Source organism: Mytilus californianus, unplaced genomic scaffold, assembly GCF_021869535.1.
Source record: "Mytilus californianus isolate M0D057914Y unplaced genomic scaffold, xbMytCali1.0.p SCAF_6, whole genome shotgun sequence".
NCBI lineage: Eukaryota > Metazoa > Mollusca > Bivalvia > Mytilida > Mytilidae > Mytilus > Mytilus californianus.
The window spans coordinates 108,026,448-108,046,153 of NW_026262712.1; the positions used below are offsets into that span (position 1 = coordinate 108,026,448).

General features: G+C 33.6%; 1 protein-coding gene across 1 annotated transcript; it reads left to right on the forward strand.

Moving 5' to 3' along the window:
* The first annotated feature begins 9,768 nt into the window (after positions 1 to 9,768).
* On the forward strand, positions 9,769 to 12,552 carry LOC127706715 (mucin-5AC-like). Its single transcript, XM_052211372.1, has 3 exons — positions 9,769 to 9,775; positions 9,902 to 11,047; positions 11,207 to 12,552. Exons 1-3 carry the CDS (start codon positions 9,769 to 9,771, stop codon positions 12,550 to 12,552), a joined length of 2,499 nt encoding a protein of 832 aa, XP_052067332.1.
* The last annotated feature ends 7,154 nt before the right edge of the window (positions 12,553 to 19,706 follow it).

Consider the following 19,706-nt stretch of genomic DNA (forward strand, 5'->3'; position numbering starts at 1 on the left):
TACGCTTTTGGTGGAATGTTAGTAGAGCAAAACTGTAAACAACAAAAGTTATCACCAAAATAAGATCACCCACCGAAAATCGCCACTCTACTATTATAAGAGTTATTGCCCTTGTTAAGGCCAGAAATCATCTTTAAATTTTAGCCAACAAAAGACAAAAATCAATGATAAATTTAACAAATTTTATTATACAATTTTACAGAAATATTATACAAATAGAAATGTTAACTTGACTGTTAAAATATCTGAATGTCCGATCCTTAATTCTTTTCTTTATCCGAAATTCTTCTTTTAACTGTTGCAGAATCAAAACGGAATATAAATATGTCCAATGAGTTCACAAACTAGTATGATATTTAATAATAAACAACTCCAGAGATCTTCTGAGAATATTTCTATATCTCTGATTAAGTCTAATTCAGTGTCTGTATTTATACTTACCACGGAAACTTCTCGAACACTGTAGAAGAGAAACTTCTAGTACACCATAAAAGTTTAAATTACGCATCGTAGATTATGATCATTCTGGAATTATTATGCAAGTCTGATAGAAAGTTCTAATCATTCCATCAGTATCTACGATTGTTCCAGTGAACTGCACAATAACATTAGTTTATAAACAACTATAAAAATGTCACAACCCAATTATGTAAACATCTTATAAGGCCACACAAAACAAATTAGGCCAATGTAAATAATTATAGTAATTAAAATCTCATAACACCTCCCTCCTTAAGAAAAAGTTTGAGTGTACCGAGAACTTTTCATGATCAATATATACAAAACTATATGGTATGTATACAGTGTTTTTAATAAGATCTAGATTAAGCATCTGCTATTACATTATCTTTACCTTTAATATGTTTTATAACAACAGCATATTCCTGTAACAATAAACTCCACCTAATCAAACTCTGGTTCTTGTTTCTCATTTTTGGAAAGTGAGAGGATTATGATCAGTATAAACAAGAATAGGATTTAGATAAACATCAAAATGTTGAAGCGCAGACAACAGTGCCAAACATTCTTTTTCAATAGTTGAATAGTTTTTTCTGATGTTTATCTAATTTCTTGGAAACATATGAAATAGGTTTCGCAACATTATCATCTGTTTTTTGATATAAAACTCCTACATCACTTGCCTCAACTTCAAGTTTTAATTGTTTTTTAAAGTCTAGATTGATCAGAACCGAACTGTTAATAAAAAAAGTTATTTTTTGACAATGATCCCTTCAGATGAATTTAGAATCTGTCCGTACAAGATGAGTCAATGGTTGAACAACAGTAGCAAAATTTGAATAGAATTTCCTGTAAAATCCAATCATTCCTAAATATCTCATAAGGTTTTTTTTATTTGTAGGAGGGGAAATTTGGTAATTACATTCACTAATTAATCAACAGTGGCCAGACAGAATTCACTTTTATCAAGATTAACAGTCTGATTTGATTGTGACAATATACCAAAAGTATCATATAAATGTGATAAATGCTCTTCCCAGCTATCACTACATACAATAAGATCATCAATATAAAGCATAACAACAGTCTAAATCTTTTATAACATCATTGATCATTCTTTGGAATATAGCTGGAGCAGTTTTCATACCAAACGGCATGATAGTATATTGAAATAAGCCGTCTGTTGTGACAAAAGCTGATATTTCACGAGCTCTCGGTGTCCAGCAACTGCCAGTAACCTTTCAGTAAATAAAATTTGCTCATAAATTTTGCTTGGCCAATGTTAGCAATGCAGTCGTCTATCCTTGGAATAGGATAGAACTAATCAGATTTTGAAACCGAATTACCTATTCTGAATCAGTTACGAAACGAAAGGTTTTATCTGGTTTTATCTGGTACCCTAGCACAAGGAGACAATAAGAGCTACATTGACTGTTATTCGGCTCAATAATATCATTGTCAACCATATATCTAATTTCTTGTCTCATAAATTCAAGTTTAGTGGATTGAGCCAGTAAGGATGTTGCTTAATTGGAGAAGCATTACCTATATCGAAATCATGACAAGCAGCAGTGGTTTTGTTTGGTACATATGGAAAAAGATTTTTAAAAGAAAATACTAAAGTTTTTAATTTTTCTCTACGATCAAAAGTCGGATGTGCAAGTTTTGAGTCTAGATTTGACAAAATTTTAGAATTTTTAAATCTAACTGTTTATTCTATAGTTTAGAATCAAAAGGCGGTTCAATTATATCTGGTTTCTCATGATCGCTCTCCAATTTAATCTTAGCAACTAGTTTGCCCTTACCTCCATTAGTACGTTCAAAATATGGTTTTAACATATTATTGTAACACACTCTATTTTGTTTACGCCGACCTAGTCTTTCATGCCGATGGTAGCGGACGTGACAATTTTTGCAGAGAAAATCCGTCAACATATTTGAAATTGCTCTGTCAAATTGGTTTCATGGATAAATTGTATTTATCCTTATTTTGTATACTTTATGTTTTGGATAATATTTTTGTTGTTGAGGAAAATTTCTGCATATATTTTCAGGTTTGTTTGAGACATGTGCTCATGGGATCCATTAGTAGTTTCCATGTGGGAAACTAACAAACCAATCTATTTTATGTCTTAGGGTTTTAGCTGTTCCCCTAATGAATCGGTGGTTTCTTTCCGATTTCCCTTATCGTAGGATATTCGGCTTATCTCTACCAGAAAAAACAGCTGGGCATTTAGCGGTATCGGTTTGGAATCCAAATATGTTCTTATCCTTACAGGTTTCACGTTCGTTTACATGGCATTTGAGCAGCATCCGGGTGACCTTATCCTTTATTTTGTGTATAATTGTTTTTATATTGTGCATTTTTTATATTTTGAGAATGAGTGAATCAGGTGAGTGTGTGTTCTTATGTTTTATTGCATTGTAATTATTGTTTTGGGGAAGGTAGTAAAACACGTCACGGCCAGGCTGGAAAACTGAGTAGGCAAATGCTCACATTAAATCTGTACCGATACAGTGTGTTAAATGTCCTCCTTTACCATAAGCCGTGGTGGTTTTCCTAATAAAAGAGGGAGATACGGAACATAAATACCTGGAGTTTTTACAATATATTTGTATTCTCTATTTCATAAGGACCACATTATTTAGCCTGTGAAGGATGCTCCGAGACTGGCAAAAATACAAGTACTTTATCACCATCTCAAAAGCTATCTTCCTGGTATATTTATCATACCATATTTTCATCTTATTCTGAATATTTTTTAAATTTTTCTGAGCAATTTGACAAGTAGTATACAACTTTTCTATGAATTTAGCTACATAGTCTAACAGAATCCAGTCAGTGTGTTCAGTAAGCCATTTTTCCTCAACCAGTTTCAAAAGTCCCCTTACAGTATGACCAAACACCAACTCAAAGTGGCTAAAACCAAGGGATTCTTAAACATCCTCTCGGACCGCAAAACGTAGAAAAAAGTAATATAACAAAAATACCGAACTCCAAGAAAAATTCAAAACGGAAAGTCCCTCATCAAATGGCAAAATCAAAAGCTCAAACACATCAAACGAATTGAAAACAACTGTCATATTCTTGACTTGGGACAGGCATTTCCTTATGTAGAAAATAGTGGATTAAACATGGTTTTATAGCTAGCCAAACCTCTCACTCGTATGACAGTCATATAGCATTACACCATCATCCCAGTCCCTGTCACATCGAAGATGAAATGTTCTTCGTTGTTTGATGAAAAGACACCTTGAGATTCTAGATGATAAGCACTTGCCCTATACTGAACAAACCCTAGCTGGTAAACGACCTGCTGAAATAAAACTGACATTAAATTTGAACCCTGATCGGACTGTATAGACTTAGGAAGTCATACTAACGTAAAACATTGTATGAGAGCTTTGACAATAGCCGGTGTCTTAATATTCCTTACCGGAATAGCCTCAGGAAAGCTAGTGGATGTACTCATGATCGTCATAAATACGCATTTCCAGTCGTGGTCTTTGGAAAGGTCCAACGCATTCAAAAAGTAATCGGCTGTAAGGTTTTTTAAAGCATGGGTTTGGCAGAAGTGGTGCTAGTGTTATTATTTGGTCAGGCTTACCAACAACCTGGCATATATGGCATGATTTGCAGTATTGTGTGACATCATCTTTAGGTCTGGACCAGTAGAAATGTTGCAAGATCTTGTCATGAGCAAGACCAATAATTTCTTGCCTATAGACTTTAGACACCACCACTTGGTATAACACTCTTCATTCCTCCTCTGGGATAGCATCAGTGGGCCCCCTTTTCCGTATTAGGATGCCGTCTTGAAGGTATCAACATTCGGCTACTATTTCTTAATAATGTCAGGTTCAGAGAACTGTTTGTCTCAATCAGAGAGAGTACGATTTATTCCTCCATAAGACAAACTTGTAATTACGTAGTTCATTTTTTTTTATGAAACAAAGCAGGACCAACTCTTTCAATTTGTCTTTTAGTTTGGAAAGGGGCAATACTTGTGTAAAGTGTAGAAAAGTCAAAATACAATCGAAAGATGAAAGAGTCTTATTTTTGCGCCTGTCCCAAGTCAGGAGCCTCTCTGGCCTTTGTTAGTCTTGTATCATTTTTAATTTTAGTTTCTAGAAAAGTCAACATGGCTGAAGACGTCATTGGAGTGAATGCCATGACGATTTTTATCAACTTTTACATTTTTGCTTGAAACTACAGTAGATGGAGCAAAACAAAACTGTAAACAGCAAAAATTATCAGCAAAATAAGACTTGAAAATAGTCAAAATGGTCTACAAATTCAGTCGACTCCTTATTATAGGAGTAATTGTCCTTTTAATGACGACTTTAACGATTTCTGCGTTTTTGGTGAAAACTATAGTTTATAGTGAAAACCTATAAACAGGACAATTTATTAACGATGTTAGATCAAACAAGTCTACATGCATGATTGAAATTGTCAACTGTTTCCTTGCAGCAATTGTTGCCCCTAACCTATTTTTCCATTTTATGACTGTTACCTTGAAACTTTAATGTAAAGACAAAAACTCTGTCACACTCAAATGATAAATGGTTTTTTTCCAGTGTTACATGCATTTACGTGTTGCGTGAAACTATCTTTTGGCAAAAATACTCGGTGAGCGATATAGGCTCCGTGGAGTGTCTAATTCATAATTATGTTTGTCTTTTGTAGTTTGTTTAGCTTCGTTTTGGAGAGAGGGTATGATGTTTCTGTTCACAATATTGGCATTGTATAATAATCTATTGTAGTCAGTTAACCTGCCACTAACTGAAATATATATTGCAAATCCAACCATCTTTGACAAAAATATTCCAACTACATGGATACCGCTTAAAAGGCTTTGCTAATATTATTACCAGTAAATTATTTCTTTTTTTTTATCTATCATTTCAGAATTATTGAAATCACCACTGTTTCTCCCATTGGGATGGTGAAATCTGATTTAAAGGTATTTGGTGATACTGGAAGAGAATGGTATGTTACAGTGACATGGATACCCTCGGAGGATCAAATAGGGAGTCATCTCTTTTGCTACACAGCAATTGACAGTGGCGGGTTAGTATGGATCGAAAAAGCATAATGCACTTCAGCTCAGTGAAGTGATTGCTACTTAATAATTCTGATTTGTACGGGATTTTAATTGGTATGAATCAGTATTCCAATGTCTACTAGATGATATTGAAATTTCAATTTTTGATTTTAACAAATTGAGTGTTTATTGTTATGAAGTTTCATGTTCAGTTCGTTCATGTGACAGTACAAATTCATATTCAGTTGAATCCAGCATCCTGCAATTAAAAATAGAAATTTCAATGTCTACTAGATGATATTGAAATTTCAATTTTTAATTGCAGGATGCTGGATTCAACTGGATATGAATTTGTACTGTCACATGAACGAACTGAACATGAAACTTCATAACAATAAACACTCAATTTTTTCAACTGAATTGCTTACATTTTGAATTGCTATTATATTTTTATGAATTATGGAGACAAGTTTACAACATAGAATCAGATTGCAGATTTGGTTTTCTTCATTTTGTGCACATATTTGAAAAAAAGCATGTTACAAGTAAGGAATCACAGAAGCTTCACACTTGGACTTAAAACCCCAAAAAAATTAAAATAGTATGAATTCCCCTTGAAGTTCGGTATTTTTGTTAAATTTCTTTTTATATAACTTATCACCGAGTTTGTACTATGAACAACACGACGGATGCCACATGTGGAGAAGGATCTGGTTACCTTTCCGGAGCTCATGAGATTACCCCCGGATTTTTGTTTGGTTCGTGCTGCTCAGACTTTAGCTTTCTATGTAGTGTTTTGCATACTGTTGTTTGTCTTTTGGTATTTTTCGTTTTTTGCAATGGCTTTGTCAGTTTATTTTCGAGTTTTATGTCCCTTCAGTATCTTTCGCCTCTCTATTAAGACACACCTTCAACATAAACATATTGATTTTAATTTTCCAAACGATTTTCCTTTCTGTTTACCGGTTAAATACCTACACCAACTGAGTGTCACGTTTACAAGCGACAGTTGACTTCCTGTTTAGAGGCTTTCGACAAGTATCCCGTCATCCTTGATAGAGCATGCTTACTACTTGTTGGAAAAATATTCCTGTTCATATCATATTTGACTGCCTATGGTGCAGTAAGATGGATGCCGCTTGCGTTGAAGAAGATGGTAGTTCCTCTTGACCACCTGTTTAGCTAGCTATAAAACAAGGGTTATCCCACCATTTATCTTTGGAAAATACCTGTACCAAGTCAGGAATAAGGCAATAGTTTTTCGCTTGTTCCGTTGATTAATAGCGCTTGATTTTGTCAGTTTTTATGGATTTGTGCCTTGGAGTATGGTATATTTGTTATACTTCTTTAATTACTTACAGTATATATTTTTCCTTTTTTGGATTATTCTTATAAAATTTGGGGAAATACCGGTGATCAAAAGACACATGTCAAATGTAATGCTTTCAAACTAAATTGTTTTAAGTTTATACTGGATAATCCATAAATTGTTAAATGAATGTATTTAGTATAAACAATGTCTTCATTATGATTTATAATGTTATCTTGGTTCTGTAAAGTTTTGTTTTATACATGTGAGTGGGTCGTGAGATCCCCAAGGGATAATAGTATTTGTACTCATTGAGCTTGCCTACTTGAAATAAGAATTATTATTATTTTTGTTCTTATTATTCGTTGTTATTATCAAAGATGTGGTTTATTGGTCATTTTCTAAATTCTGTTCTCTTTATGGAACATGTTAGCTATGTTTATCATGGTAACTGTCAGGTTTACTTACTTTAATAAACTATTTATTTGTCTTTTCGGTCGAGGATTCCTATAAACTTCTGATTTAGAAATATATATATATATATATATATGTTTGCGGTATAGCATCTTTTCATGTTTGCGGTATACCATCTTTTCCGCAAATTTATTGTTTTCTGTTTGGTAATAAATCAATAATAAGATCCATTTTGTTACATCTGGTGATCCGTTTATTTGGCAATCGCCAATGGCAGTCAGCAGGGTTTAAGAACATCAGTTGTTCGACCTGCTAGTCAAATGCGTTTTGTTAAAATATACTTTTTCACTTTTTTGGTCTTTTGGTAAATGTTGTTTGTGCTGTATTTAGACCCCTCTACCAAGAAATTAGTTTTGCATGCACACGTATAAAAATTGCGGTTTTTATCCAACGCAATCATAGGTTTGAACGTTGTTTTCAATTTAGATTTCTTTATATTTTTTCGTTTGGGCTTGTATTATATTTGCCTTCGGGTTTATATGATCCGTTCATCCTATTTCGACTCTTTCAAAATTTAAGAGTCTATCCTAAATTGAGGTAAATTATATGGCCTTCCAAATACCGTTTCGATTCCTAACATCACTGAAGAGACATTAATTGTCGAAATCCGGATATGGTGTACAAATTTTTGCACCTCATGTTTGCGGTATACCATCTTTTCCGCAAATTTATTGTTTTCTGTTTGGTAATAAATCAATAATAAGATCCATTTTGTTACATCTGGTGATCCGTTTATTTGGCAATCGCCAATGGCAGTCAGCAGGGTTTAAGAACATCAGTTGTTCGACCTGCTAGTCAAATGCGTTTTGTTAAAATATACTTTTTCACTTTTTTGGTCTTTTGGTAAATGTTGTTTGTGCTGTATTTAGACCCCTCTACCAAGAAATTTGTTTTGCATGCACACGTATAAAAATTGCGGTTTTTATCCAACGCAATCATAGGTTTGAACGTTGTTTTCAATTTAGATTTCTTTATATATATATATATATATATATACATACTAGTATATATACAACTCGTCTAAACATCAGCCCAACAATGTTAGATCTGTAAATTTGTTTTCGCAAATTTTTTGTTCTTCCCTCGCCGGAATTCGAACTCATGCTACTGAGATATCGTGACAACAAATCGCCTGCACTGTATCCGACGCGCTAGACCACACGACCACCTAGGCTATATATATATATATATATATATAATTCGCCTAAACAACAGCCCAACAATGTTAGATCTGTAAATTTGCGGAAGCAAATTTTTGTTCTTCCCTGGCCAGGATTCAAACTCATGCTACTGAGATATCGTGGCACCAAATATATCCACACAAACAGCAATGGCATCATTCTATTCTATTTCTTTTACAGACAATCAACTGACCAGACATGTGTCACACTTGTTGTAAATGGTAGGTATAAGTAGACTTCAAAATAGTCATTAATATAAATCAATTGTACCCAAATTTTTGAAATGTTTATTTATTATGTCAGTTTGTTTTGTTCATACATTGTTGTCAATATAATAGAATTCTATGCGACTGTCATACAAGCCAGTGAGAGGTTTAGCCAGCTATCAAACGAGGTTTAATCCACTATTTTCTACATCAGGAAATTCTTGTACCTAGGCAGGAATATGACGGTTGTTTTCCATTCGTTTGATGTGTTTGAGCTTTTGATTTTGCCATTTGATAAGGGACTTTCCGTTTTGAATTTTCTTGGAGTTCGGTATTTTTATCATTTTACTTTTAATGAATGAAGTAACTACTGACGTGCCAGTTTCTGATATTACCATCATCCAGTACCCAGTTATTCAGTGATGTTAACGATATATTCATATTCATATTCTTAATTTCTAGTCGTAAAAAAAAATGTGTAACAACACTAAGGTTGCAAATCCCTTAGGCAGACACGTTTAAATGTGTAAATGTTCTGTGGAAATCAAATGATCTTCAATCTTTTCTATAATCTTTTATCTTTTAGCTTAACGCTTTTTTCAATTCTAAAGTTGTTTCACCATATCTGATTAAGGTTATTTCAGAAACTTGTTTTCCAATTGTGTTTAAACTACAGCTATTCTACTTTCAATAAGATTCTCAGCAATAAAGAATAAAAGATTAATTATCAAAAAATGTGAGGTTCTCAGGCAAGGTTATGTTGATAAGAATTTGGCTATGATTTTTGTTATATAACTCCGAATATATTTATAAATGGTTTGCATTCAAATTATTCGACTCTGATTGCTTCCGATGACGTTGAATCCTGAAATACACATCAAAAGAAGCAAATTCGGTACACAGTTATTTGATAACAATGTTGGACTTAAACCAAAATAAAAGAAATATATTCTAATTCTAAATAAAAGCTTACAACTTACTAGTTTGAATTCCGATATTTGTGATCATTTATAGTATGCATGTTATCGAAAAAAAAGTTTGTTTATGATTAAATTTTAAAACAAATGTTAACCCATGCATCCTCTATAAAAATGAATGGTGGGTGCCTTACACATATCTTGAAACAGTTGTTACATGATATAAAAATGTATATTAAATAAACATTCAATCTGACTAAAACATTGTCTATAGTATAACACTCTACTTGAACATTCATAATTGAAGGTTCCAATGCCGCAACCAAAATTGAAATACCAACAACAGAACTAACAACAGCAACAACATCAAATCCCACGTCAACTTACTCAGAACAAACCACGACAATAGAACAAACGGGAACTCCAGAAACAACAACAAATTCAGACCAAACAAAAATAACAGAACTACTAACATCTTCAACATTTAACCTCACTTCCACTTACGCAGGACAAACCACGACAATTGAACAAACGGGAACTCCAGAAACAACAACAAATTCAGACCAAACAACAATAACAGAACTACTAACATCTTCAACATTTAACCCCACTTCCACTTACGCAGGACAAACCACGACAATTGGACAAACGAGAACTCCAGAAACAACAACAAAATCAGACCAAACAACAGTAATAGAACTACCAACATCTTCAACATTTAACCCCACTTCCACTTACGCAGGACAAACCACGACAATTGAACAAACGAGAACTCCAGAAACAACAACAAAATCAAAATCAGAGCAAACAACAATGACAGAACAAACGAAAACAAGTTCAGAACCAACAACAAAAATATCAAAAAAACTCAGTACTACGACAGAAATAACAATAGAAGAACAACGCACACCTAAATCAGAGCCAACAAGAACATCAGTCCCAACAGTATGGCTAACTACAACGACAGAAAAAAACTCAACTAAAGCAGAATCAACCTCAATGACAGAAACACCATTGATAACAACAGCAGCAGATCTAGAACTAACAACTTCAACGGCAGAACCAATAATGATAACAACAATAGAACTAACCACAGCAACGGCAGAAATAACCACAGCAACAACAGAACCAATCGTAATAACAGCACAACCAATCTTAACAACACCACATACAGCCATCACGACAGCAGTACCACAAACAACAACAGCAGAGCAAAGCACAACAACAGCAAAACTAAACATCACAACAGTAGTATCAACCACAATATCAGTAGAAATATCAACAACAGAAAAACCAAGCACAACTTCAGATAAACCAACAACAACTAATAGAACCTTGACGACATCGGATCTAACTACAACTACAGAACAAACTACAACAACAATAGAACCAACCATAATCTCAGCAGAACTAATCACAACAAACTCAGAACTACCAACTACATCAACAGAACGTATCCCAAAAACAGCAAAACTATCTACAACAACAACAAACCTAAGGACAACAGCAAAAAATTCTGAAATAATCGAGGCAACCACTAAAGTAGAACCAATCACAAAATCATTTTTGCAAACAACAAAAACACCAAAATCAAACACAACACCAAAGGAAGAAAATACACCAGTAGAACTGACAAAAGTAGATCAAACAAACACAAAAGAACCAACAACTACAGTAATGCCAACTGCAACAGCAAATTTAATAACAACATCCGTAGAACCAATCATTTCAGAGGGAGAACTAACATCAACAGCAGCAAAAACTAAACCAAAAATAGAACCAACAGCTACTGAGTCGACTCAAAGTGAACTTACTACAACCGCAGAACAAATGTCAATGCCTGTTAATCCAATAAACACACCCTCTGAGAGGACGACAACCCAATCTGAACCAACGATGACTCCAGCTGAACAGATCATGACATCTGCTGAACTAAAGACAACTCAAACTGATCTCATGACCCTATCTTATCAAACTACACAAAATGAACAAAAGACAAAGACATCTGAAAAACCGACCTCAATTAAGAAACAATCAACAAGCTCAAGTCAAACAATGGCCACAGCAGCTGACTCAACAACCATATCTGCCGAACCAGTAACTACACCATTTGTACTAACGACAAGAATTGAACGATCAAACCCTTCTGTCGAATCAACAACAACCTCGAATGTGCTAACGACAAAATCTGGACCAATTATCTTTTCTGCTAACCCGATGACTACCCCTGCTAAACGAGCAACCAATTCAGCTGAACATTCAATCACACATAGCGAAGTAAAAATCACAAAGGCTGAATCGTCGTATGATCCAACGGCCATATTATCTAAACTAACATCGATTTCTAAAGTAAGGACTAGTCTTAAGGAACGAACAATGACTCAACCAACATCCGAAGAATCAACAATCACATCTACTGAATCAATGGGTACACTTAAAATATCTGTTGAACTTACAACCACATCCCCTGCATTGACAACGACTCCAGTTAAAATAAAAACTACCCCAGATAAACAAACAACAACCACAACTGATCTGAATAGACCTGATCCATTTATGACCACACAAGCTGACATAAAAACTACTTCTGTCGAACCAAAAGACTCTACTCCAGCTTTTGAGTTCATTGATAAACCCGTTAATGAAATAAACAAGGGAAATAAGGAAGTTTCTTTGAATTTGAACTGGGTTATAGCCACTATTGTTTCTGGAATTATAATTTTGATTCTAATATGTTTCTGTCTCTATGTTTTATTTGTGAGACGTCCAAGTGGAAATAGATGTAAACAGAATGGTGACGCTAGTTATTACTCTCGTTCATTAAAAACAGAAACAAACATATATGAAATAGATTGGTACAGTAAAACTGCAATGCATAAATCAAGCATCATACCCAGAGCAGAGTTAAAATCATGGAAGGGTTTTGACGAACTGACGAACTATGATCCAACATCATAGTGGAGAACTTAAAGATCACATGAAATCAAATTTACACTTTTCACTATAATTGCTATATTTCATCTATATTTCAAAATTACGCTTGAAAGAGGACCCAGAAGAAAAGGTCATTATTGCTATGCCTGAAGATAGTAGAATCAAATGCAATCATTTGAGGAACAAGTTATCATTTATAATTTCACAATAACAAAATTCACTGAATTACTGGTGCATATAATACCGTGTTTTTGTTAAAAACTTTGTGGAACGTTGCTTGATTGTTTTCTCTTTAACTTAGTGTTGTCTGTTTTCTTTTCTTTTTCGACCATTGTTTTGATTGTCCTCTTGGTATCGCCTTTCATTTGAACATATTTGTAACATACAACACTGAAAATTACATGATTTTGACAGCAAAGCGATGATCCCTTTATTTTCCATGCCTTTTAAATGGGGATTATCACAACTTAGGCTTTTTATGAATTTTTATACATGTATTCTATATATTTGATAATTTTGTTTACTGATTGCATCTCTTTATAAATAAATGATTCATACATTATTTGTTCGATGTTCAGATTCAGTTCTTACTGCATACAACGTTCATATATGCCGCCAAAATACGTATTCTTCAACCTTATTTAAAAATTATTTCAAACTGGGCTAAAACAATATCTACAAATAAAAAAAGAAATACAGGAAAAAAACATGTTTTTTTTATAAATTAAGGCAAAGGTAATTTATTGCTGATGAAATCTCATAAATCGATTAAGAAGATACAAATAAAGGTAACAAACAAAATTTTAGATACTAGCATGAACTTTAAAAGGAGTGAGACTGGGTACGGTAAGCGTCTCCTGCTATGCATGAAATACCCGCCATGAAAATCCACTCTCAGTCAAAATGTCAATATCGGGAATGGGACTAAATCGGTAAAATTACAGATCAGACGACTATTCTGGTATAAAAAATCTAAGACGGTAAAAACATATCACAAGTGAGACGAGACACAAACACATCTTATCGGTCAACCAAGTTGTGATGGTGACAGCACAACTTATGTAGTGTCGAGTTCAGTCGTTCTTCCTCCTAACTCTGTTGAAGGAGAATAAATTGTCATTTTGATTTTAACATTATCTTAAAAGTCTGAAATTAAAAACGTAAGTCTTGTTGATAGGGTAAGTTATTTTCGGATATTTTCTAATCTTGTAGTTTAGTCAGTGCTGTTCAGATATTCAGCTTGTAGTCAATCAAGCTCTGCTCAGTATATTTTCAGACAATGCAGTATGTTATTAATTTGTACTGATAAATAATGACTACTGAGCAATCTGAACCTAGTCTGAACAGATCTTAATTCACTGCATGCTAACTGTCTGTGTGAACAGTAATTAGTTTACCGCATTGGATAAGTTTTAAAAATTAACTGAAAGGTTGAAACTGACTTAATAATCATTGTTTAGTCTTTTCAGAGCTGTTCAGATCAAAATGACCGTTTAAGTTAAAGATTTGATTACTGGTGTATGTAAATACCAAACAATGGGACAGAGTGCATGTTACTGCTTAAAAGTGGGAAGTTGACAATGGGAAAGTTGAAATCATTACGTTTGTCATTAATTCTAGCGTGAATTCACCATCTGTGGCAATATTGAGGAAAAGGTCAAGATATGAATCATATCTTATAGTTTCTATAGTATCCTTAATCACAAGTTCACAGGGATATGTGAGATGCAAGAACTCATTGAAATGCGGGTTATAGGGTGACAGGACATCATCAATATATATGAAAATAAAATCAAAGAACCTTGGAAGATGCTTTTTTTCTATTTTGTTTGTGAAAGGTTTCTTATTATTTCTGCTTCATATGAATACAAAAACAGGTCAACCAGTAGGGATGCACTATAAGCACTCATTGGAATACCGAATGTATGTTGAAATATCCATCCACTAAACTCAGCAAATATGTAATCGATCAAAAAGTTCAGCATTTTGATGATATTATCTACGGTATTTATTTGTTGTTGGAATCAGTGTAGTTTTTCACAAATTAGATTTTTCATAATCTGAAACGAGGTACATGTATGTTCAATTCCCATAGAAATCCGGGAATACATCAAACACATCTTCATGCTCAAATTTAAGAAACTTCTGGACAATTTCAATTCTTAATATGAAAATTTCTCTATACTAGACAGAAAGTATGAACACTTCTCCTGTATATGCTGTATACGTTACGAATAATACCAAACGATACAACAGTAAAACAGTTTGATATTCTGCATCGCTACAATTTTTAATGAAATAGCATCTCATTTTGAAAATCTAATTATTAGCAGATATATCAAGTCATAGTTAAAAAAAATCGTTGAATTCCATGATAACAACTTTGGTTTATTGTGGTTAGTTTTTCGTTTTGCTACTTTATTCACTAATTCATTGTCATTTGGGTGGAAAACACAGATATAATTATCTTTTGAACAGAAAAAATGTAACCTACTGCAGTGCTCACCTTCTCCTGTATATAGTCTATGAGAGGCAGTATTCAACCAAAAGCTGTGGATACCTCAGTTAGCTTCCTGTCATGGCGAGCACATTTTAACCTTCCTTTCCAAATGTATTTTTTTCCTTGTTCGAGTCATTCTGTTGGTAATTGCACTGTGGAGGTTCTTTATTGTATATTTTCATTTCACAACATGTTGTCTTGAGAAGCAAGGGTAGGTGGGTAAGCAAGTAAACCCTACCACTATTTGCCCCGCGTACAAGTGAGGTTATGTGGACCATGTGTTGTTCGTTATTGTTTGTCTTTGTTTGTTTTACTATTTTGTCAAAGGAGTCGAGTGTTGGTGGTTGGTATTATTTGTTTTACTGATCATTATTAATAGATATGAGCAAATCAGCCCAAATACGGATAAATCAGCATGTGCAATACTAATGACGTTGCCCTGTTGATATAAATCAAGAATTAATATTACTTTTCGGACAGGGCCAATACGGAAAAAACAAGGCCAATACGGAAAAAAAGCCGTATTGGCCCATGGGCTAATACGGGACGTTCACTTACGGTTTCAATTTTCTTACGCCTTACTTAACTTTGGACGTATCGTTATGCATAAAAAAACATTTGTATTATATTTTTTTAACTTGAAATCATAAAATAAAAAGTTTAAATGATGTTCAGTGTTTTGTTACGTCTTGAAGTCTTGAAACGGAGATATTTCACAGCCTTTTCGAGTACGACTTTCGATTATTGACACTGTTTTATTTCCGGTAATCAATAATCAGAACGCAGACGATCCAAGAGTAAAAATAGTTTTAAAAACTGTCTGATTTATTCTTCCCAGCTACTTTATATTTGCTAGATAAAATGAATTGTAATAGCATAATATTTATTAAGTACTTGGACGAGAAATCAGAAATTACATCTGACACTGTTGACAAAAAAATCCATGGACGTGAATGCGAAAAGACAAGTTCAGATTATGAATTCTGTATCTTCTTCACGGTAAGTTAAAAGAATGAAAATCATTTAAAAAAAGTGTCATGAACTGGCTGTTTCTGTATTGGCCCTGTTATAGATTCTCGATCAGCTGCATTGGCCCTCGACTCTTCGAGTCTCGGGTCCAATACAACTAACCTCGAATCTATAACAGGGCCAATACAGAAACAGCCAGTTAATAACGCTATAATATTTTACGTGATTCCTTTCATCCTTTTAATGTATTACTGGTGTTTTTGTCCATGTCCTAGATGTTCGATTTTTGCTAATTGAGGTAGTTTTGCTGATATATAAACCATTATATATGAGTACACATGATTGTTTTCTGGGATGTATTGTATACTTGGTAGTTTTTAACTCTGTTTGTAATGATAAACATTGTTTGTATTAAGAAAAGAACATTTGTTCCAATAATGTATATACTTTATTGTATCACTATATAACATATATTATGTTTGATCAATAGTGATTTTTTATATACATCTCTTTATGATTTTAAAATTAATTGTATCAACATAAGTTTTGTTTAATACATCTGTACGCCTTTTATTATGGTAACTCAAATCCTTACTCGGTTTTGTAATCACCCTGAACCTAAAACAAAAATGAAATAATAGCTAAAGCTAATCATACGAGTGCAAAAATCAATTAAACGTTTTATCAATTACGATTCACTTGTTGGTCATTGGCATTTGCCCTATTACTGATATAAGTTGTTTTAGCGAAGACTTCCATACAAGATTAAATATAATATAAAACAAAACATATGGGCTCCATAGCAAAAAAAGCACTATTTCTTTGCTTTTGCTTTTTTAAGAGCGTGCTGTGATTTTGTCCTATGAATTGACACATCATATCCTTTCTTTTCTATTTAAAGGTGATAAGTATGCCCACTTATTTCAAATTACCGATATAAAGAAGCGATACCTAAACTAACGTTTGTAGTTTGGGAGCTACAGTTATATTGTGTAATCAAAAGATTTATATAAAAATTTATGACAAAAGAGACAATTTTCCCGTTCACGTTCCCGATTGTTGATTTTCCCTTTTTGGATGGTAGATTTCAATGATCGTAATTGATGAAGTACTGGTGAAGTTATTAAGTCGGAGATTTCATTACCCTACATTAATAAAATTAACTGCACCAAATTCCTTCCTAAATACAAAGATTTGTTGAAGAATTTTGGCTGTACCTGTAGAACTCTGATAATCTAGTATTTTGCTTATTTTCAGTTATATGTCAACTGAAAATAAGCAAAATTATAGACTTGGCCAACTACGTAAACATCTAGTTGCTCACCGCAAAGAACTTCTGGAGTACAATGGATAAGAATAAAGGAGTCAACAGAAAACCTCTTGTACTTACCTACCGTCCTGTTTTTAAAAATGTGTCATCCATTGTTCGAAAGCATTGAAAAAGTTATAGAGAACGACTCCAATTTGAAAAAAAGTATTTTTCTCACCACCAGTCATGGCCTTCAAGGGACCTAAAACATCCGTGACAAATTAGTGACAGCTGTATTAACAAAGCAACCTACTCCACCTCCTGCTTGCTACAAACACTGTGAGAGAAGGAATTGTTTATGTTGTAAAGCTGCCAATACTAGCAGTTCTTTCATCAGCTCCTTTACAAAACAAAGTTAAATCATGTAGATTTCAACTGTAAAACGGAGAACTCAATTTATGTATTAACATGAACACATGTGGCATTCAGTACCTGGGAGAAACATTAAACAAATTTAATATTCGGCTAAATAACCATCGATCATGGTACAAAACCAACAAAAACTGTCCCCTCGCAAGATCTCTTCGCTCAAAGAAACATCCTTTTGATAATGTTACATTTCAAATATAGAATTAAAAACTGAGTGGGACACCACGGCGAGAACAGAAAAGAAAACTTTTAGATCCACCAGCTTCATACTTTAGAACCTGATGGTCTAAATGAAAGAGACGAGAAAAGATACAGGAAAGATAAAGAATGATTAATTATGTAGCATCGTCCTTAATATATCTGTAGTATTGGCCAATGGACGTTGCAAACTTATCTTACTTCAACAACAGATTTCGCAATTAAATAAAAAATCTTTAACTTCATCCAAATTTTGAATTTATTTACTAAGCAGCAAAATTCAATGTACAATGAGCTGCAAAAGTTTCTTATTTGCATCCGATTTCACCTGGATAGATGCACGCTCGATGAAGCTAGTATGTCTGGGGAAATATTGCGGTTTTTTTTTTATCGCATTGTAAATACTATTAACATTTAAATATTTACATACTAAATAGTGTGTTAGAAGAACATTGTTATGCAATTTATATATATATATAATTCGTCTAAACAACAGCCCAACAATGTTAGATCTGTAAATTTGCGGAAGCAAATTTTTTTTATTCTTCCCTGCCCGGGATTCGAACTCGTGCTACTGAGATATCGTGGCACCAAATCGCCTTGCACTATGCCCGACGCTCAAGACCACTCGACCACCTAGGCTCTATAAAAATAAAGCTTTCGGTGGCCGGGTGTTACCTTTCCTCGTCAGTTATTATCTAGCGTCGTAACACAGTACATGATATATAAGGCATGAAGATGGAATTGTTATAGATCAGCTGAATTATCTATTGTAAAGGATCCTACAAATTAATGTAAGATGCAGTCACAGAAATAGTTATATTATAAGTACGTCTGAACCAGTGACGACTCTACAACAGATTTTATCCATCGGATCACCAGCAGTGATGGTGATACAAGGCTGATAATACATTCTGTATATATAATTCGTCTAAACAACAGCCCAACAATGTTAGATCTGTAAATTTGCCGAAGCAAATTTTTTGTTCTTCCCTGGCCGGGATTCGATATATATATATATAAATGGTTACATTATTAAATACGAACCATTGCATGTGTTAAATACACATTTTATTTTTGGTCTCTTTCTCTTTAACTATAGATATTTATATATAAATGATTTTAGAATGATTGAAAATCTTTTTACCTTCAATACAAATACCGTCATTATCCTCGTCAATATAGGAAGGAGTACATATACAAAAGTATGGACCAGATGGAAGCATCAGCGAGCACACTCTGTTCTGTCCCTCTATGCAATCCAAACAAGTCTTTGTCTGTAAGTTACCAGTTCTTACACATTTAAAACATTGTCCACAAACTGGAGCTGAAGGAGATGTTTGGCCCACCTATTTATTTAAAATTCACATCTTATGTTAGGTTACGGTTATATCGTATTTACATATTTTACACAGATAAAGAAAAGGCTGACTGAATAACATTGTACACCCACAGTCTTTGGTGGGGTTCGTATTGCTCATCAGTCTTTAGTTTTTTATGTTTTTGTTTTTTGTACTGTTGTTTGTCTGTTTGTCTTTTTCTTTTTTAGCCATGGCGTTGTCAGTTTATTTTTGACTTATGAGTTTGACTGTCCCTTTGGTGTCTTTCGCCTCTCTTTTGTGACTTTTTTTTAAATGTTGAAAATTCTTTAGAGTACACTATTTAAGCATATTGATATTTAATTCCAAAGATTTCTAAATTTCGAATTTTTAAAATAAAGGGAAACCTTCCTTCTTCAAAAAACGAAAGTATAAGTCAATATGACAGAAGCCCTACTACACAAATATTCTATAGACAATTAGAGGTTAACGTTTGTGTGTGTGTGTAATGTAC

What these genes read in the sequence shown, in the direction of transcription:
- LOC127706715 (XM_052211372.1), top strand. An exon ending in ACCAACTACATCAACAGAAC is followed by an intron (nt 11,048 to 11,206) that starts GTATCCCAAAAA and finishes CACCAAAGGAAG; the next exon opens with AAAATACACCAGTAGAACTG.